Source organism: Sceloporus undulatus, chromosome 1 (assembly GCF_019175285.1).
Source record: "Sceloporus undulatus isolate JIND9_A2432 ecotype Alabama chromosome 1, SceUnd_v1.1, whole genome shotgun sequence".
NCBI classification, from domain to species: domain Eukaryota; kingdom Metazoa; phylum Chordata; class Lepidosauria; order Squamata; family Phrynosomatidae; genus Sceloporus; species Sceloporus undulatus.
Window position 1 is genome coordinate 358,927,075 of NC_056522.1, and position 22,420 is coordinate 358,949,494.

Consider the following 22,420-nt stretch of genomic DNA (forward strand, 5'->3'; position numbering starts at 1 on the left):
TGAAAAGATGTGCTGAAATACCCAGTTCTAAAAGAAAGGGTCAAGGGGGATTTGCACCAGAATTTGGCCCAGGAAAAAATGACGCAAGTGTGAATGACTCTCTTTTAAACGGGTTTGCAAACCAGTTTATAATGTAGTCTGAATGGCCCCCCAAAATTTTGCCCCGGGGGGGGGGGTGTACTCTGAGAATTTGGGAGCATTTTTATATTTTTTGTATTGTGTACTGCATTCTTTTGTAGAGGATAAATAAAATATTACTTAACTTGTCATTCACTACATAATAATAATGTTACTAGCTTATTTTTAAAAAAGGAAGACAAAGAGAATAATTAATCCCCTTTTAAAAATAAAATTTCACGCTGTGATCCTTATTGGTTGTCACCTTAATTTAAGAATAGTACATTTTGGGAGATCTCAGATCCAACCACGTGATGCTCACAGATTACATGGCATCCATTCATAGCCAGTGCTGCTTTCCCATACATGCCATTAAATGCACAACAAAAAGAATGATATGCAATTCAACGGTCAGCTGAGCAACTTTGTTTTCTCTAGAATGTTCCAGATTTTCAGAGCACTGGAATCAATCATTCAGTCTTCTAGAAATGTACATTCTTGGGCTGAGCTCTGGTTCCTTCTCTAAGAAACCCCGCCAGGATAATTATACCACGTAGACAGCTGTGTGCATCTTACATTTTGCATGGCATCCTGATACTGCGGCAGTGATGTCAGCTGAGACTCAGAGTGGTATGGGGATAACCCTTTCCGCAGAGTCCTCAAATCTCCAGTTGTTGACTGCTGCAGAGAAAAGAGAGAGAGAGAAAGAGAGAGATTTGCACAAAATATTACTTAGTGCAAATGAAACTTTACTTGCAGTTCCTTCCTTGTTTCCCATTCCATGCCTAATTCATTTTGCTCAATAACAGTATTGGAAATCAGCTTTGGGTTATCTTCAGAGGTGACTGTACTGTTGACAGAAGGCCTCTGCCAACAGAACAAGGAAGGAGGCAAAGAATGCATTGTGTCCACACCACTGACTGAAGCTTTCTGTCAGCAGAGGGAATTAGTTGGATTCTGTCTTACTAGAAAATTTAGTGTATATCTACAGTTTTGGCAAAAAAGGAGATGTTTTTAAAAAAATCTTCAGTGGATTGAAGGCTGTATTCCACTGATACACGCAAAAGACTGACATCCACAAAAGCCATGCTAAAAGAAATTAGTCAGTTTTAAATATACCGTTTAGATTCCTTCCCTCCTTATTATTTTATTTAAAGGGAGAGACTAATACACCTTCCTCTTTGAAAAGAGGTTCTTATTTTCTTTAAAATGTAGGAAGACACATACAAGCGATCCAAATGCATTACTTGTTCCTTTCCATTTTGCATTAAGAAGTCCCTACCCCTGGCTATGGCTTTGGCTCCTAATCTTTGCATCTTTCAAACTCTGGCAATTTAAAAAAAATAATAATAAATGATGTTGTTGTGTGTCTTCAAGGCATTTCTGACTTATGGCAATCCTAAGGTGACCCTATCAGAGAGGTGTTTTTTGTTTTTGTTTTTTTGCAAGATTTGTTTGGGGGGGGGTACCATTGCCATCCTCTGAGAGTGTGTGACTTGTCCAAGGACACCCAGTGGGTTATACAAGCCAGTAATTTTTGCCTATCAATTGTGTTTGAGCAAGACAGGGTTCCTATTACTGTATATGACCTGCAAACTCTGAAAAGTAAGTAAAAATACAGACATTTCTTATATTGCCATTATTTAGAAAACTGAAAATGGTAAACAGATGGCCAATTCAGTTGTAAGGTTAAGATTATGAAAACCTGAGTCTCTCCTATTATCATTACTCAGTGAACAATAAGAGCCTTTAAAAATATAATTAACTAAATATCGTGGAAGTCCATTAGTGAATAGGACTCTTGTTTGAGTAACAAAACTACATACGTGCACACATACCACAAAACAAATATAGTGAATATCAGAGAAACAGGCTGGTACAATGATGATTCCCATACAAACCATGATTTGCAGAGTGGGAGTCTATCTTACAAATGGCCTCTTTCTCGTTCCCTCTTCCTGAACAGATTCTCATCTCTCAGTGGCAGCTCTCACACCAAATGGGGTTAGGGGCTCATCCCAAAATAGCAAGGGAGGCCTCAAAACAAAATGGTGGGGGTGCCACTCCTGTTCAGACCATAAGCTGTCAATGTCCTAGACTTCCTGTTGTGTATTTTAACCACAATTCAGCATTGCTTCCACACTGACATAAATTTGTTTATCTCTTTAAAAGATCATTTTTTTAAATTTCCAAAACCATCTCAGACTCTATTATTACTGGGCAGCCTTCATGCCCATACAATGCAGGCGGGACAACTGATACTGTAGTGTTGCTGAAGATAAACGACTGCAGACATAGGTGGGAGACTACAGGCAGTATTTTGATATATAATTCTTAACATGTAAGAAATCCAGCTACCTTCATTCAAGTATAACATCAGGCTTAACAGCCATCCAAGGCAGTGTTCCACACCCTGAATCCAGCTCACATTAATTTTTAACAGCCAAGGAAGGCAGGTGCCTAATTTTTTTCTTAATTATTTATTAACAAAGTAATAAATAAAGGCTGGCTTCCACCATCGTTGTCTCGCCTGCTTCCACTGTAGCTGCTCTTGCTCAGGAGGAGGAAGAGGAAGATCTGCCATGCACTCTTTGCCCTGGCCAAGCCAACTATGTATCACCAAAGTGGCACCCCATAAGTAGCAGTACCCCAGCAAGCCAAGAATGTGATGGTGATGGGGATTTCCTTTTTGCAAGGGGGGGTGTTCTCTGAGGCCTGCCATGCACTTTTGCACATGGAGAAGCTAAGCAGTGGCAGCAGTGGGCAGGAGTATTGTGGAGTTGTGTGCTTCCCAGGATGGCTGCCTCCCTTCTGGCTAGCAAGGTGCACAGCCATGAGGGTGACACCACGAGATGCACTGGTGTGACACCAACCCTAGTGATACCACTAGTAGTGTGTCCCAAAGAGGCTTGCCTAGTACATACCTTATAGGTTTCTAGAAGATCTTTCCAGGCATTTTAAGAATGGCTTTAGTGCGTCTATGTCTTCACCCTCTCATCCTACCACTGGTTTTAATTTCGATATATATGTTGAAATATTTTATTCTCTGTTGTTGATTTTCTCTTGGTTTTATATTCTGTTTCTTTGTTCCTTGCTTTATTGCATTATAGTCATTTTTTTACATTGGTTGTAAACTTCTACCAATCAATCAATCAACCAAAGCCCTCTTGAATGCTATAGTTTTTGGCACAATTTTTGGGTTATTTTGTCAGAAAACCATTTAAAAAAAATGTCAAAACTAAAACAAATCGCAATCCCCAGAACACCCCCTATCCTATATTCAGTAGGGATTGAGAATCATCAGGATTTACATTTTTCTTTTTCACTTAACATGCCTCCTCCGATGGAGAATTTTTTTAAAAAATCTAATATATTAGGCAATAAAATGTAGACTCTTCAATGGAAAAGACACCATTTTATTAGCGAGAACTGTGCTAATTAATTTTACAGTTTTTGAATCATATTATCCTGTGTTCTGAAGCTACAAAAACATGACCTTTCAGGTTTTTTATGCTCCATTAAGACTTCTGAGTTGAATCTGCTGCTGCAATATTTTCCATTTCAAAAGAACTGTGAAGGTAGCCTGGGGATTTTTTCGGCAGAGGGGGGAATCATTATTGCAATAAGATTGAACAGAATACGATCAAATATTGGTTCAACTGTACATAAAATAAAAATCCAAGAGGCTAGAGTTTTGGTGTTAAGTTGTGCAGTGATCTCATTTTCTGCATGCACCCAAATGTTAGCACCAAACAAGCTATCAGAATCTAATCAAAGAAGAAAATCACATACATAAAAATTGTCATGTGAGGACCACCTCATGAGTATATCATGCTATGAGACTGTAACAGGAAAACTGAATGCTTCCTTTCTACCCTAGCTTTCTCCTTCCCTTCTGCAAATGCACATAAAGAGTCCAACTCAGCATCATTTTGAAGAGCGAGGAAAATTGTACACATTCATTTGAGCTTTGTGTGTTAGAAACTATCATAGCCTCTCCCAACCTGCTATTGTCCAGATATACATCCATCATCTCATCTTGCATGTGCTGAGTTGATGCGAGTTGTAGTACAACACATCTGGAGAATACCAGGGGTGTTATCCTGCTAGTAATGTACCCGTGTATAACCATGGATTTTTATTTGTTCTTAGCTGCCCTTAAGTCGACATATAACGGAGCTTTTTGGTGGTGTTGTGGCTCAGTTCCAGCTCACTTCCGAAGTGATTGCACTTCCAATGATGCGGTTTCATGTCATAAAGTGACTGTTTTATCAGACGCCATTGATTTCTATGGGAGCCCCTTGCGAATTGCTTCAGCAGTGTTTCTGAAGTCACCCCTCATTTTGGTAAAAACGGAAAAAAGGTGACTCCAGAGAATTCGCTTCCAGGCTGCCTTCAATTGCACTGCAATTTGTTCTGGTGTGGAAAAGCACTCCAATGCCATCCCCCTTGGCCCCTGCGTCCTGCTCCATCATTCCCCTCGTCCTCCTTCATGACATCTCCTCCTCTCTGCCAACCAGCTGATCCCATCATCCCCTGCATCCCCTGCGTCCTCCTAGACCCCGATCTGCTCCCCTCCTTCAGCCTCCCACCAATCCCATCATCCCCTGCCTTCTCCTAGACCCCGATCTGCTCCCCTCCTTCAGCCTGCCACCAATCCCATCATCTCCTGCCTTCTCCTAGACCCTGATCTGCTCCCCTCCTTCAGCCTCCCACCAATCCCATCATCCCCTGACTGCTCCTGCATCCCGATCCTGGCCCCAGGGGCCTCCAGCGAGCTATCCCATCATCCCCTGACTGCTCCTGCATCCCGATCCTGGCCCCAGGGACCCCCAGCAACCTATCCCATCATCCCGACTGCTTCTGCATCTCGATCCTGGCCCCAGGGACCCCCAGCGACCTATCCCATCCTCCCCTGACTGCTCCTAGACCCCGATCTGCTCCAACCTGCCACCGATCCTATCATCCCCTTCCTCCACCTCAATGAAGGATGACAGCTAAGGAGGGGGCAGGGAAGGAGGACAGCGTCCAGAGCCCCACTGAGCATGGCCAGGGGTGCCGATTTGAATCGCTGAACCCTCAAAGTATGCTCTGGTGTGGTAATACAATGTGCACTCACTTCCCTTTACTTGAATCCGCATCACGTGACTTGCTTGGAATCGAACTGATTTCGCTTGCCCCTCACTTCGGAAGGACAACAGAAAGGCAACCAGGTGTGGAAAAACATGACATTTTAACCTCAATCTGCATTGCTAGAGAGGAGCGACTCTGGATCTGGTGTGGAAAAACATCACACTTTGCATTGCTAGAACAGGAGTGACTGCAGATCTGAGCCGCAACCCCCCCCCCCCATGTGTGATAAGGTCCATAGTCTTATGGCAACCCTGTGAATGAGATATCTCCAAGACCCCCTATCCTAAACTGATTTGCTCATGACCTTCAAATTCATGCCTATGACTTCTCTGATTCTATCCATCTAGCATGTGGTCTTCCTTACTTTCTTCTGCTTTCTATCTTTCCTAGCATTATTGGTCTTTTCTAATGAGTCATGCTTTCTCATGATATGGCCAAAGTATTTCTTTCTGGATGCAGTGTAAGGCATGATTCTCTAGTCATTTGCACCCCATCCAAAACCTTTCCCCTCCAAGCATCTGTCAAGATCCTGGTGAGGTTACTATGGCTGTTTGTCTGTCAAAGAGTGTGGGGGATAATTCAGAGAAGGTAGAAGTGACTGCTCTGAGCTCTGAAGGAGAAAGAAATGAAGGTGTCCTTCCCAAAGGGAAAGTACCTTCATTTCTTTCCATTTGGAGCCAAGATTAACCACTTCTTCCTACTCTGAGCTTCCTCTCTGCCCCCACTGGAAAGCATCATCATCCCCCACCCAAGGGCTTGACAACTATTGAAACAAGGTGAAAGTACACTTGACCCACTTGATCTAGGATCACTGTCCAGGTTGGAGCACACAATGCCAATCCATTTATATTTTATTTTTTTAATTTACTGCATAAATGGATCCTGGTTTTTTGCTTTTATTGTTCTTGTTATGTGCTTTCCAGTTGATTCTGACTCATGGCAGCTCTGTTGGGGTTTCCTGGATAGATTTATTCAGAGGAGGCTTGCCACTGTCTTCCTCTTAGGCTGAGAGAGTGTGACTTGCCCATGGTTACACAGTGGGTTTCCATGGTTGACTGGGGATTCAAACTCTGGTCTCCCTGAATCCTGGTCGAACACTCAGACCACTAGAGCATGCTGATATCTATCTGATAGTGAATATAATTATTAACTGTATTACCTCTCAAATATTGTAACAACTTTTCATTTTTTCTATCTTTGCAATGATTATACAATATTATCATACTATTGTATAGTCATCTTTATGGTAAAAACTTCATATACAGTGGTACCCCGGGTTACGAATTTAATTCGTTCCGCCGCCGCTTTCGTAACCCGAAAATCTTCGCAAGCCGAAAAGCCCATAGGCGCTAATAGCGAAAGCCGCGATTTCGTGCGAAAAAGCGCCGAAAAGCACCAAAAAAATTTTCGTAACCCGAAATAACCTTCGTAACCCGGAACAGTTTTTTTCAATGGATTTTTTTTGTAACCCGGAAATTTCGTAAGGCGGCGCATTCGTATCCCGGGGTACCACTGTATTAGAATTTAACATAATAAAAGTTAATAAAAATAGTACCAAATTCCTATGAATTTATTAATTGGGTACATTTATATTCCATCTCTCATCCAGCAAACTACTAGTTTCACATATCACAACCTTATTGTTTCACTACCTAAGAAAAATTAATTCCACTGGGGACAAGTGTTTTATTCCTTATCTTTTCTTTTGAGATATCCTCTATATCATGATATAAGAGCTTGAGAAAGGGTTCAGTGGGTTAACTGTGAATATCCTCAAAAGTCACCCTTCTTCTTAACACTGTCAAAAGGAAAAAGATATATGGGCTCAACTAAACAGGGCCCCATGAATTCGACATGACTTTTTATCCCGTTTTGGAAAATAGCTGCAGACAGAGGTCAATCTTCTATAATAAAATCTCTTTTAGGTATTTGTGATGATAACATCAGAAAGAAAGAGAGCTGCTGCTTGTGCTTTCCATCCATTCAGTAGTCCTTTTGAATTTGTGGCTATAAATGAGTAAACACAGAAATAAATCAGGTTCAGTGTATTATGTGCCCAATGACATAAACCTTGTCAATGAAAACTGTGATTGTATATTTCTTCCTGCATTGTTAGGGCGCATTACGAACGCATTTCATTTTCACTTTTGTTATACTGGGATACTGTGAGAGCTTTATGGCTAGGACAATATGACTGAATTGATGTCAGTAATGATGATGAATTAGGGCCTGGGGATTTCCAGGCAATGTTTTCATGCTACATGAACAGACAGTTTAGCCTATGCATTGTCGGCAAAAAATTAACTAATGGTTCAATAGTAACCAAATGTAACTTTGAATTGTTACTGATTAAATTAATTTTAAAAATAGAATATTTGCTTTTAAATAAAGATTCTAATATCACTAGAAGAGTTGCAAATTTCTTAATGGCACTAGCAAAAGCTCACCATTTTAAGGTATTCCCAAAAGTCAGAAGTCTTACTGTTCCTAAGGTTTTATTTTATATTTTTGTATTTTATTTTGTACATTTTAATCCTTACTGGTAAAATGATAACAATTAGCCCTCCGTAACTGTGGAGCTTACATTCACAGATTGAACCATCCAGTGCTTGAAAATATTCAACCATCCCCCCCCCCAAAAAAAAAAACAAAGCTTGATTTTGCCATTTTATATAAGAGACACCACTTTACTATGCCACTGAATATAATGGGATTTCAGCATCCATAGATTTTGGTATCCAGAGGGGATTCTGGAATCAAATCCCAGTAGATACCAAGGGCCCACTATAGTATTAGAAATGGAGTTGGAAATTCTATATTTTAACTTTGCTGTTTGTTATTTGTATAATAGCAACAGCACTTTACATTTCTATACTGCTTCATAGTGAACTAAGCACTTTCTAAACCAGTGGTCCCCAAACTTTTTCAGGCTACCGTCCCCTTTCCTTTTGTGCAGCAACCCTAACCTTCCCCCAGTGCATATTTTTTGATATTAGGTCTGTTGTTTTCCATGAAGTCATGCTGGCAATGTGAACACAGAATCACCTCTAACAATACTGGCTCCCTTGGCTTAGTAACTGAGATGAGGACCACCACCTAGTCAGATATGACTAGACAATCTTGTCAAGGGAAAACCTTTATTCTATTGCAAATTCAAAACAACCAGTCTTAGTTGCTGCTCCCTTTGCACCAAGCCATCTTGGGAGCAGCAACCAAGCAGCTGGCTACGCAGCAATCAAGAAGCTTCTTGTTTGTGCCAGCTTTGCAGGTGAGAAGCTTCTTAGTTGCTATTTGTCTGGCTGCTCAGTTGCTGCTTCCTTTGCGCTCTGTCATCCTGAGATCAGCAACTGAACCAAAAAGCCCTCTCACCCATGCCAGCCTTGCAGCAAAGGCCTCTTGGTTGTTGCTCAGGCAGCTGCTCAGTTTCTGCTCTCTGGGTGACCAGGTGCAAGGGAGAAGCTACTCTCCAGAGAAGAAGGACTCTCAATCCTTCATCGGGGTGTGCGTAGGGGGTTTACAGAGGCCTTATGCTCTGAACTAGAGACTGGTGTCGATCAGAAAGGGAGAGATTTTAACTACAGGGGCTGATCCAAGATAAAGGACTCTTTCCAAGAATTGAGCACTGATACTCCTTCCCCAGAGACATGTCTTCCCTACAGAGCTTCATATCCACTCTCCCACAAAAAAATTGTTTCTTCTACTACCCCTCCTCTCGGCCTGTCTGATGACAGAAAGCAGGAGCAGCAGTACAACTCCAACCTGCTAGCCAAGACCCAGCAAAGATTACAAAGCTTAAGCAAGATCCAAAATCTGAAAGTTCCCTATTGCCATCACTTCTACCCCACCAGCATGTGCTCTCGTTGCTCAAGTGTGTCCCAAAATAAATAAATAAAAAAATAAAAAATTATTTTTACCCCGCCTCTCCTGTAGGAGAGCCACTCTCAGTCACAGAAACGATGCCCTGTGCCCAAGCCTCACACGTTTCCCAGCTGCTGCTCTAGCGAAAGATGCTGGTAAAGGAGTGAACTCATACGGGTAGCCAAAGAGCAGGAGACATCACCCTACAAAATCAGGGAGGCTGTGTGGTCGTTTGTTGGGGACCCTGAAAAGAATTTTAATGTAATCCTCCTCCCCACCATGGTCCTGAAGACTGCTGATTCCCCTTGTCTTTCCTGTACACCAGTATTTGACTGAAGGCTCCCTATTGCCCCCTTTCTACATCACTGCCCACCCTGGATCCTTCCACTGCCCCCGGGGGTAAGTGTACTGCCCACTTTAGGCATCACTGCTCTAAGCATTTTACAATGTGTTAGCCAATTTCCTCCAACAAGCTGGGTACTCATTTTACCAACTCACGAAAGGATGGAAGGCTAAGTGGACCCTGGAGCCCTGCCTGAGATCAAACTCACAACATGTTGGCTGCAGTACCAGCATTTAACCACTGCACCTCCAGGGCTCTTTATAATCTCTGATATTACATTGCCATGACCTAGAGTTATAAGCAATTAAAACTTGAACAGAATTACTTCTGTGATATCCCCCAGAGTGGCTGGTATCCAATTACCTGCTCTAAATGGTGGAATGTCTCCTTCCCAGAGCACTGAAATAATGAGGTACAACTAGGTCACTTACCCATAATAGGTAATGATTTTGCCCACTTCGGGAGAAGGGGCAATGAGGACATGATGAAGTTAAATGCCAAAAGCAAAGTAACAAGTGCAGATGAAGTTTATTTATAAAACAAGCAATGTTTTGTCATTGCTTTTAAAGGACATTTGACTAGTTATATGGCATTCTGTTATAAATTAGTTTACTGCCCAAAGTAACAAAAAGTAATGTGTAACACAAAGAGTACAGTAGTTTAAAAAACATTCATGAATGTTTGAGTGCGTGCTGTGTGCCTTCAAGTCGTTTCTGATTCCAAGGTGAACCTATCATGGGGGTTTCTTGGCAAGATTTGTTCAGAGGAGGTTTGCCATTGCCTTCCCCAGAAGCTGAGAGCATTTGACTTGCCCAAGGTCACTCAGTGGGTTTCATGGCTGAGTGGAAATCGAATGCTGGTCTCCAGAGTTGTAGTTCAACACTCAAAGCACTACACCACGCAGCAAATATCAAGTAGGGGTTGACTGCAATTCAGGTGCAGACATACAGTGGAAGGTGTATCATAACACTTGGAAAAGTTACTTTTTTAACCAACACCCCCCAGCCAACATGGCCAGATTCTTAGATCTGACGTCCTATTGTAGGATTGTATGTATCCACACTGGTACAGCAAAATGACTGAATACATCCACACTGAGAATGTCACCCTGCTGTAATTCAAGTAAAAATTTGGCATTTAATCTTTACTTGGGAAACAGATACAACCTGAAATAAAATAGTCCCACTCTTCCTCATGAGACTCCATCCAATTCCCAATTTTCTTTCTTCTGCCAGCAGGTGCTCAATGACTGTTGGCCACACAGAATGGACAATCTTATTCAGCTGTTTGTGTGTCGTTACTCCCTTACTTTAAAAAAACAGACATCTAAATATTTTTGTTTTAAAAAAAATCTAACTATTTCTGCATTTCCTGGAGTTCTGCTAAGCCAGAGGTGGGAATCATGCAGTGTCCCAGACTTTGTGAAACTGTAATTCCCAGCATCTTTAACCAGCATAGCTAACAGCAATGTTAATTTTAGGAGTTGCAGTTTCAACAATATCTAGAGAGCCACACAATTCCCACCACTGCCCTAAGCCTTCTCAGGTTCTTCCTTTGAAGACTGGTGCATCTGAATGATGCTATTTTTTGTAACATAAGTTACAAAAGCCTAGAGTATGACTACCTTACTATTGATGTATTCTAGGATATAAATACAGTGGGCCGTTGCTATCCACAGAGTTGTTTTTTTTCCAGGGCCCCTTGTGGATACCAAAATCCATGGATGCTCAAGTCCCATTAAATACAATGGTGTAGTAAAATGGTGTTCCTTAAAATGGCAAAATCAAGCTTTGGTTTTTTGGAATTTATATATATATATATATTTGAATGCCTGAATCCATGGATAAAGAATCTGTGGACACGGAGAGCCGATTGTACCCTGAAGGCATCAGATCCTGTTGCAGTTCAGAAGCTAAGCAGGATCAGACTTGTGTCAATAGCACAATACACTGTTATAGCACTATTATTCCACTTTAACTGCTATGACTACCTCTTGTGGAATTAGTGAGACCTAAGACCCCTCTGGCTGAGAATTCTAAATGTCCCTCCTAAACTACAAATCCCAAAATTCCACAGGAGGTAGTAGTTTAAGTGTAATGTGATATTCTGCCTGGTTAATACCTGGAAGGGAAGCCATGAGAGAATTCAAAGTATTAAAGGCCATATTCAGAGAAGGCAATGAAAAACCACTTCTTGAATATTTATTGCCTTACAAAAAATCAGAAAGTCATAGTGTCACCACAAAACAACAGGTTACTTGAAGACCTCTACCACTATTACTATTGCTGCTGCTACTAGAATATATCTGTAGAATGCAAGCATAGAGCAAGCAAACAGTTTAACAGTGATGTTTCCATCTTGTGAAAGATGCACGCAACTGAAAGGGATTTTTGTTTGAGAAGAAATATAATAAAAATCTTCAGGCAGTACTCACTGATACAAAACAAAAAACAAAACAGGTAATTTTTAAAAGTTTGCTGCCTCATTAGAAAGCATTAACAGGCTGAACAATGGTGGAGTTGCCAAGCACAGCTGGTGAACTGAATTCTGCTTGGCTTGCCAGGAAACTACTCCCTTTCTAATTATGGCTAGGAGAACGCCCATGGGCTAAAATGGCTCATTGCTCAGGGTAGATTGGTACTAGAACAACATGGCTGCCCTTGAAAAACAGTTCGGTCATAGGAAAGTGAAGAGTGGGAAATCAGAAACCCTGGAGGTAGTCAGTGGTGGCCAACATGTAGCTTTCCAGATGTTGACTGACCTCCACCAGCCCTCCAGCACATCCAGCGGTAATGAATGAGCAGGGCCATGGTCTAACAGCATTTGGAGGGCTGCATGCTGCCAATATAGATGATACTGAACTAGACAGACTGATATTAGATGATATTAAACTACATGAACCAATGGTCTGATTCAGTATAATGCAGCTTTCTACATTCCTATGATTCTTCCCTTGCACCACTACCAAGACATTTTGCCAACCTGGCTTCTCCTTCTTTACAACACACTCCATTAACTATAATTCTAAACAGCTTAGCTGGTTCAGTTTAGTAAATGCAATGCAAGACCAGCTAAATCTGCAGTCCACGGGGTCGCCTCATTAGGTCTGCCAGTGCGTACATTTCGCAAACAATATGTTCCAGTTTTCAGGCAAATCTAATAAGATATTATGACAGCCATGAGAGGGATAAAGCATTTTAATTACCCCTGTAAAATCTTCCTTGCGTGCTCTTCAAATACCTCATGTACTGATAAACACTTTACTCATTAAGACATGCTTGGTAACAAAGTTTTAAAAGTTTATGTAGGAGATGAAAACCCCAATTGCTCATTAACAGACAAGGACTAACAACACAGCAAGAAAACACAATATAATTCTACTTAATTCTTTATTTTAAAAAGTTCTTGGGTTTGCTTTGTCAGTTTGTTCACACACAAAGAAGGGATATTGTTTTTTATCTTCCCCACTTTTCATTAGCAGAGATTACTCTTAAATCCAGTCTTGCAAAAAAGAACAGACCATTTTCTAAAGAAACAGGGGCAGGGATCATCCTGCATCACTTTCCAGCCCCTTAATTACTGTAACTCAGGATGTAAAAATATTTTATTTTTATTAAATTTAAATACTTTTTTTTCTGCCAAGAAACAACACCAATGTAAGCGGTTGCAAAATCAAATAAAAGCAATGATCAAAGCTTTTATTTGCAACCATAATAGAGAATGTCTATGTTGGAGTGTGTACGTGTGTCTGTGTGTTTATGTCTCTCCGTGTCTATATGAATAGGGCACAGGCTAGAGCAGGTATTCTGTGATAAGACTTAGAAGAAAGTGAGATATACAGAGGAAAGTGCAGAAATATAAAACGAAGCAGCAACATCTGTAATGTGGGAAGCTGGGAACCTGAGTCCACGGCAAAGCTGCCTATTTGAGAATTTTTAAGAACTGTGTGTGTGTGTTTGTGTGTGAACTTTGTATAGCCCTCACATGGACAACTGCACTGAGTCTAGTGGCCATTTTCTGCCTCTGGGAACCTCTATGGCCCACATGGGCTGCCAAAAGAACAAGAACCTAAAACAAGGAGCTAAAACAATGTTTTTTTTAAAAGATTATTATTTGATGTTTAAATGGAATTGAGAGGACCTGTAACCTATTTACAGGGGTCAATGTCTCTCCCAGAGGCTCCCATGAGAGGAAATCCACACTAAAGGTGGCCAGAAAAAGAACAACTGAGGGAATCCAAGGGTGCCATAGCTGTGGCAGATGTGGATGCAGCGCTGGAGGTGCATCATGATGGCGCGCGCCGTGTGGGCTGGAGCACGCCAAAATGGTGCCATGGGGGAGGAGTTAGCACGTCCAGCATCAGGATGCTGCACCCTGACTCAGTCCACAGGCCAGCGCTTTCTGCCGGTCTGTATAGGGCCTAAGTTGCCAAGAAAATGTGAACATAACAAATAGAAGAGTTCTAGGTGTGAACAATTTTCAGTATCTCACTCTGTAGTTCGACCAATTTGAGAACTGAAAGAAAATTTCATTGAAGAGCAGAATTCTCGCAATTACCTCAGTCAGAGGCACCTAAATGTGAAGTAGCTCAGCTGTCGATGTGATAATTTTTGTGCAAGGATTCCCTGGGGCATAAAAAGTACTGTAATAGTTCCTCCAGGTTAAAAAGGTTGACCAAGGTTGCTCTAACTACTAATCTCCACTGCCTCTATTATACATACAGTGGCCCCTTGGTTTCGTTCCAGGAGCTTCATGGAGACCAACATCTGTGGATGCTCAAGTCTCAGTATATAGAAGGGCACAGTAAAATGTTGTCCCTTATATAAAATGGCAAAATCAAGGTTTGCCTTTTGAAATTGGTGTCTTTTTGGAATATTTTCAAACCACGGATGGTTGAATTTGTGGATAAAGAATCCATGGATATGAAGGGCTAATGCTATTAAAAGGCACAACTGATTGTCTCCTGTGACTTCTGTTGTGGCTGATAGTTTGGGTTTCAAAGCAGGCTCTGAGCTTACATCATAATCAGGGAAAATGAGAAAAAAAATATACAGTTCCTGCTCCTATTATGGAACTGTGGCTATTTTGTGAGTGTCAAAAAAAGATATAATAATAATACAGTAATAATGTTTAGCCCACCTCTCCCTGCGGATCAAGACAGGGTACAGTAAAAGAGATAAATACATAATACAAAATAATAATAAATTAAACAATCCCCAACCCTCCACCAACATAATAATACAGTAAAGCCATACATTACAACATCAAGGTTAAAATATATTTAAGAAAATTAAAAAGTAGGCAGATGGAGAGATCAACCGTGAGCAGACAGGATTCTCTGTTTAATGGGAAGTCAGTCTGGGAAGATATATATATCTGCACACACACTACTTAAGCTGAGGAGGGAGAAGTTCAAGAGTGTGGAATGCCCAGGGACTGCTAAATCAAAACTTCTTTCAATAGTATTATCTTGCTGCCTTGGGAATCAGCACAATGGAGCCCAAAGTCCTTGTTCCAGTAGTTAAGAATCAGTGCTTTAGAATTTTTGTTCTAAATGCAGTGACCAACTGTTCCCAGCAAGATTGCTTTGTCACTTTGATATCATTCTTTCCCTCCTGGGTAAACTTTTTTTTAAAAAAAACTTTTCCTACTTTGGTCTGTCAAAGCTGTCATTTGCTAGCCTGACTTGCAAGGAAAACAGAATGAACATCAATCTTGTCAAGCGCCATGCCGTTAGGAAGCTTCCTGTAATGATAATGTGCGTGTCTGGGGGTTTTAGCTGCTGTCAGTCAAAATTTCTAGTTCCAAGAGAAGGTTATGGGAATAGATGTACAATAACAAGAATGGGACGCTTACAGACAACAGCACAGATTGTAGCTTCCCAGTGGGTCGTCATTCCCAGACGCCAAAGTGTAAGCCTGATGCTTTGTCTGGTAACGCTGACCGAGAGAGACAGCAGATTGTATTTTACACTCAGATTAAAGTTTAGGAAAGGTGAAAGAGATTCACAGCTAACTGCTGCAACTGCCAAGAGGTCAGAGCTCATAATCAGAGTGTATTGTTCAATGTTCATTTTCCAGCACCTCTAGTTAAAATAGGAAATCAGATAACAAGATCTATATTTGAGACCTTAGAAATTGCAAATACTCGACTATACAGGCTGGCGGGTTTGCATTAGTAATAGGAGACTCACATGTCCCTATGTTTTCTGTTATGACTTCCCTAATGTGCTTTGAGTTCCTTTTAAGTCACCAGCCACCTCCATGGCAAGAGGCCTGTGTAGTGTGTGTATATTAACGGCCCTATGATGGCCCTATGAATGAAACATCTCTAGGACATCCTATCAAATAACAGCCCTGCTGAGGTCTTGCAAAATAAGGGCCATGGTTTCTTTGGCTGAGTCTATCCATCTGGAATGAGAATTTCCATTTTTCCTTCTGCCTTACTATTGTCTTTTCTAGTGAGTCGTGCCCTCCCATGATATGGCCAAGTATGACAGCCTCAATTTGGTCATTTTGACTTCTAGGAAGAGTTCAGGCTTGATTTGTTCTAGGACCCATTTGTTTGTCTTATTAGAAGTCCACGGTATTCACAGAACTCTTCTGCAACACCACGTCTCAAGTGAGCTGATTTTCTTTCTATCAGCTTTCTTCACTATCAAGCTCTCCCAAACATACATAGAAATGGGAAATTTACACTTCAGGACCTTTCCTAATTCCTTCATAGTTGCCCTTCCAACTCCTAGTCTTCTGGGTTTTTTGGCTGCAATCTCCATGCTGCTCAATGATTGAGCCAAGGTACGGGAAAAACTTTATTTCAATTTCTTCATTGTCTGCCTTAAGGTTATGTAAATTATCCAGGGTCATTATTTTTGTTTTCTTAATGTTCAGCAGTAAACCTGCCTTGGCACTTTCTTCCTTGACTTTCTTTGGTAATTGTTCCAGGCCTTTGGTATTTTCAGCTAGCGATATGGTGTCATCTGCATATCTTAAAATTGTTGGCATTCCTTCTTCCAATTTTCACACCTTTTGAGTCTAGTTCTGCTCTGTTTATGACATTTTAGGCACAGAGGTTTAACAGGTAAGATTATGCAGCTTTCCCTGTCCTCCTTTCCTAATAGAACAGAATATAGAGAAACAGAATGGTTTCTAACAGTAGCCTTTTGTCCTAAATACGGGTTATGCATCAGGACAAACAAATGTTGTAGTATACCTATTTGTTTAATCCATACATTTCTTGATTTATACAATCAAAGGCTTTGCAACCGTCTATAAAAGGACGGTTTTCTTTTGGAATTCTTTGGTGTGGTCCATCATTCAATATATGTTTGCAATGTAATCTGTAGTGCCCTTGCCTTTCCTGAATCCAGCTTGCACATCTGGCATTACTAGCTCCATATATGATATAAGTCTTTGCTGTAGAATTTTGAGCATGACTTTGTTTGCATGGAAATTAATGCAATGGTCCTGTGGTTACTGCAAACTTTTGTGTATTGTTTTGGGAGGATAGGAATGGCTACTAAGTGTTTCCAATCTGTGGGCCATTGCTTTGTTTTCCATAGTTGTTGACAGATTTAGAACTAGAGTTGACCGCTTTGATAACCTTGGCTGAAAAGCAGGGTATAAATAAATAAGTATTATTAAGTATTATTGATTCTATTTCTGTAGGGTGAAGCAATTCTACTGGTAAGCCATCTGTTCCTGGTCATTTATTCCTCCCAAGTATTCTGAATGCAGCTTTCACTTCATTTTCTAAAATTTGAGATTGATATTTGTATGGTTCTTCATCATCAAATGAATCTTTCATCTCTTTCATATAGCTCTTCCATGGATTATTTCCATCATCTTTTTATTTCATCTTAGTCATGTATTGTGTTACCCTGCTGGTCATAGAACATTCCTGCCCTTGGTTTAAATTTCCCTTTGATTTCTCAGTTCTTCTGGAAGACGTTCCTCGTTCTTCCTTTTTTGTTATCAATCTATATCTCTCTGCATTGATTATTATAGTAGTTCCCTTTATCCCTGAGCATTAGTCACTGAACAGTTGCATTCAGCGTTCTGGTTCTATTTCTATAACCTTTAACTTTTGCCTCTCATTTGTCCATTACTATTTGAAGAGTTTCATCTGTCATCTGTTGATGCTTCTCTTCTTTTTGGCTACAGACAGCATCTTTCTACATTCCTCCTTGACAATGTCCCTGGCTTTAGTCCATTGTTCATATGGTTCTTGATCAATTAAACTTAATAGTGCAAATGTATTTTTCACATTATCTTTAAATTCCTTGGGGATGTTCTTCAGGTTGTATTTTAGCATAATGGCTGGTTTAGTGCTTTTCTTTAACTTTACTCTAATTTTTGATGTTAGTAATTCATGGTCTGTGCTACAATCTGCTCCTGGTCTTGCTTTTACCACAAGAATAGAGCTTTTCCATCTTCTGCTTCCAATTACATAGTTTATCTGATTTTTCATGAAAAGGTTTGCAGTAACCACAGGACCATTGCATTAATTTCCCATGAAAGCAAAGAAGTCCTGTTTTGGAGTGTGATCAATTTTTCGTGAGCCCTGGTGGCACAGTGGTTAAATGCCAGCATTGCAGCCAAAACATTGTGAGTTCGATCCTACAGGGCTCCAAGGCTGACTCAGCCTTCCATCCTTTTTTCATAGGTCAGTATAATGAGTACCCAGCTTGTTGGGGCCAATTGGCTAATACAGTGTAAACTGCTTAAAGAATGCTCAGCACTACAAAGTGGTACAGAAATGTAAGTGCTATTGCTATTCCTTGAGCCCAGCATAGAATCTTTCAGTTTCTTGTTTTGCCTCTGTGGATTATGTTTATATTGATGGGTTTTTCCTTAAGTCTTACTGACATGATTCAATCAGACTGTTTTTTGTTACATGTCCCCTCACTATTAATGGCACTGCACTCCATTTCTTTTTATCTTTTCATTTCCTGAGCAAAGTCCTGTGTAATTATCTGAGTCAAAATGTCTTATTCCTGTCACTCACCCCAAGTACTGAAATATATATATATGTTCCACTTCTTATTTTACTATGCCTAGCTGTATGGTAAACCTACGGAAGACATATTGTATCAAGGAGGTGTAGTGACCTGTCACTGGGGCCTCTTTTCACTTCTTTTTGAGCAAAACCTTGCTGCAATCCTGCTAAATCATGTAACTTGTATATCTGTCAATCTAAATGTTGCTGAAAGATAACATGTAGCTGGGAAGGCAAAGGGCTAAATGCTTAGAAGAGATATCAGCTCACCTAGATGGAGACATAACATGCAGCCAGAACAGAGTAAGGAAGGTAATCATTGACCTTGAAATGGTGTTGGGTTCATGGCTAACACCTGTGAAAATAACAACCTGATTGATGGTCTTAAAGGGGTATGATCTAGGGCAGGTTTGATCTTGGAGAAATCTATAAAAACACCCAAGATATCGACATAAGCGAGAGCTTCAGCATTGACCTTTAGGCCTGAGGTGCCGTGTGCCTGGGTGGTTACAGAAGAGGGCCACTCTGCTGCTATTTTTATGAGGCTCCCAGCAGATGAATGGCAGTATTTGCTTGGTATGATTTATTTATATTCTTCTATATAGCTTACTGAGTGTAAAATAAATCACAAGGATTTTGCAACCACAATGGGTGTTTTGTATTGCTTCCAAATCACAGAAAAGAATCTCCTTGCCTTTGGCAAGACATTAGCTTCCCTTGATTCATGCTTTTCACATTGCATGTTCCTATGTGTTGTTGTGGAGCTTTGGACTTTTCTTTCACTTGTGAGCCCATCTTTTGGTTTGATTCCAGTTCTGACATTTAGCCACAGTGCTACTTGTAATTGCCCTCTGCCCTCCCTATTAGCACATTGTATGCATCCTGTCCCTCACTCTTGCCTCACTTTGGATTGTCTCATTATAGGTTTTTTGTTGTGAAAGATTTTCAAGAGGGAGTTCATCATTGCCTCCCTCTGTGCAGTACTAACAGATTAGCTATGATGTCAATGTCTTTGTTGCTGAAAGATCCTCTGAGAGTGTCACCCACCACTACTTTGGCTCCTTTACTGTGATGCTTCCATTAAATTTTATGCTGGACTAAAAAGAAATAGCCATTTCCGTTTTCCATTTTGATGAATGAAAACATTCCATCCCCCCCTCAAGTCCCCCATCTTATTAGTAGTTCTCAGAGCTAAGACTCTGGGCTTGCTATAGTAGACTCTGGGCATGATCCAGTAGCCATTTCGTCCTCTTCTTATCTCCTCCAGCCTCCATTTGCTACTTTTGGCAGCAGCCACCTCTAATCTTGCTTCCTACATTAGTCCCCTTGTGGTCATAAGGGCAGCGGCGATTTACCAGTTACAACACATCCACACCAAAGAAGAAGAGCTTTGAAAGGATGGCAATTTGGCTTAATACATTCCAACTTCATTTATTTTATTTTAAAAACCATGTCAAGGTTTTATCGTGGCAAAAAGATATGGAAAATGTTAGATGCATCCTAAATGTTACAATTTTTGTGTATTTGCCTTTTCATTAACAACAGGGATGGGAATTAGGCAGCCCTCCAGATGTTTCTGCACTGCAGTTCCCAGCAGTCCTAGCCAGCATACCCAATGGTGAAAAATGCTGGGAGCTGCAGTTCAATAACAAATGGAGTGCCATACAAATCCACCCTTGCTAAGGGAAATGCTACGTGAATCCAGAGTGTGGGATTCAAATTTCTGTGTATCACAATTCAAGTTGCATTCCATATATTTTAATACTACACACACACACACACACACACACACACACACACAAGCTACACAGATGTAGTCCACCCATACCTTGTGACATTAGGCAAGATAAAACTTTAAACATACATCATGATAAACTCAAAAAGACATTAAGTAACTACGATAAACACGGATGAAGTAAGACAATGACACAAATAAGACATTTCTGATAAGGAGGCTGAAAATCTCTAGCCTAGAGCAAAGATAGCAAGTTTGGGCACAAATCAGTAGGAAGGAGAAATTGCATGGAAATGTTGCTTCCATCCTGTTTCCAAAGTTGGAACATACAACAGGGCTGCCGCTGAAGACCTCAAATTTCTGCAAAGCCATTTAGGGATTTGTAGGTCAAAATTAGCACTTTGAATTGATCTTGGAAGTAAATTAGAAAGTAGTGTAGTGCTTGCAAGACCAATATTATATGGTCTCTGAAATGCACACCTGACACCAGTCTAGCTGCCACAATTTGCACAAGCTGTAGTTTCCAAAGATTTTTCAAGGGCAGCTCCATGCAGAGCACATTGCAGCAATCTAACTGGGAGGCAAGTAAGGCACCATCCAACTGGCCAGTCCTTCCTGGCAGTGTTAATTAGCCAAGATAGACATGGGACAAAGGGACAAAGTGTTTGGCCTCACCTCTCCAAGCAACTCAGCCACATCATCATATTGAACAAATTGAAACTCATCCATCAAAACTGGAAAAGTACATGCCTCAGTTACCTTTCCAGCTTCTACCTTCAATGTGGAGTCCAAGTCAGAATGAATCTGAGTGATCTTCTCTGTAAAATGTTTAGCAAATTTGTCACAGTGCTTTTCTGAGGGCTTCTCCTTAGCAGTCTGAGATCTAGGACGGAATAGCTCTTTAACTACCTGGAACAATGGCACTAGACAAGATTGAGATGAAGTAATAGAAGCAGAAAGGATAATTTCTTTGCTGCCCTCACTGCTGCAGAGTAGGTTTTAAAATGGGCTTCAACTTGTGTTCAATTGGATTCATCCCACATCTTTCTCCACCATTATTCTAGTCATTTACCCTAGTGCTTCACTGTACTGAGCTCCTCAGAAAACCAAGAATCCCATGCTCTTCACCCAAGTAAAAGATGCTTGGGAATGACCGTGTCAATTGCTTAGGTCATCTCCCTATTTCACAGATCACCAGGGCATCAACAGAATCACCAACTCTAGCAGCTGAAAAATCCTCCAGGGCATTCAGGAATCATTCTGAAGCCATTATTCTCTGGGGGTCAGACCATTATAATGGATCCACCACTGTTAGCAAATCTAAACTCTATCAGGTAATAATCTGTCCATGACAATGGGGTTCTTTCAAACCCCCACCCATAGATCACCATCTTCCTGATCAGCAAAAACCAGATGAAGAGTGTGGTCTGCTAAGTGTGTAGCACTGAAACAGGCCCATGGTTGCTGTGAAATCCTGAGCTTACCTGATGAGGATGCCTCAGCATGAATGTTAAATCCCCCAAGACAATTATTATTATTATTATTATTATTATTATTATTATTATTATTATTACTACTACTACTACTACTACTAAAGTTTATTTGTACAGCGCTGTAAATTTACACAGTGCTTTACATAATGAGTGTAAGTTTGGAGAAGATCATCACCACCTCCAAGACCATTTCTAGCAGCTCAACTCTGGGAGACAGTTGGGCAGGTGGTCGTGGACAGTACATCTTGTCTCACTGCCTTACTGCAAGGTGTACACATTAAAAACCTGGAGATTGTTGGACAGGGTAATAGGGGAATGGATTCATGATAAAACTGGCATATGGGATAGGGAGTTCAAGTGCCACAGATTTTAGCATACAAATACCCAGTTTCTCATGTTGAAAGAAGAGAAGTTTATGAGATAGGCTGGGAAATGTACAGCAGCAGAGGACACTGTTTGTATAAATTGGTGCAAATTGGAATTCATAACTGACAGCACAGAGATAATGCTGTGCAGGATGTATGAGGAATAGCAGGGGACTGTAAATAAGAGGTTTCACTTGACAATTCCAGCATACAAAATTAACAATTGTAGAAATATTTATCATCAGTGCCTCTGTGGGGTACACCCAGCAAGAGCTATGTGTGGCATCAAGCGATTTCTGTTCTACAGAAACAACAAAACAGGGCTGAAATAAACTATGTCAAGAATATTCCAAAATGGCCACCTTCTCGTCTGTTCTCC

At 40.7% G+C, this 22,420-nt stretch overlaps 1 protein-coding gene across 5 annotated transcripts in view; it reads right to left on the reverse strand.

Moving 5' to 3' along the window:
- The window catches only part of CCDC85C (coiled-coil domain containing 85C), a 249,515-nt gene that overhangs the window by 67,537 nt on the left and 159,558 nt on the right, over positions 1–22,420 (reverse strand). For 4 of the 5 annotated variants that reach the window (XM_042463913.1, XM_042463893.1, XM_042463904.1 and 1 more), the window contains one exon: positions 694–798. The exons of the other annotated variant lie outside the window; for it this stretch is intronic. In XM_042463913.1, coding sequence (XP_042319847.1) covers positions 694–798 — 105 coding nt within the window. The remainder of the gene's footprint in view (positions 1–693; positions 799–22,420) is intronic. 5 annotated transcript variants of the gene reach the window in all.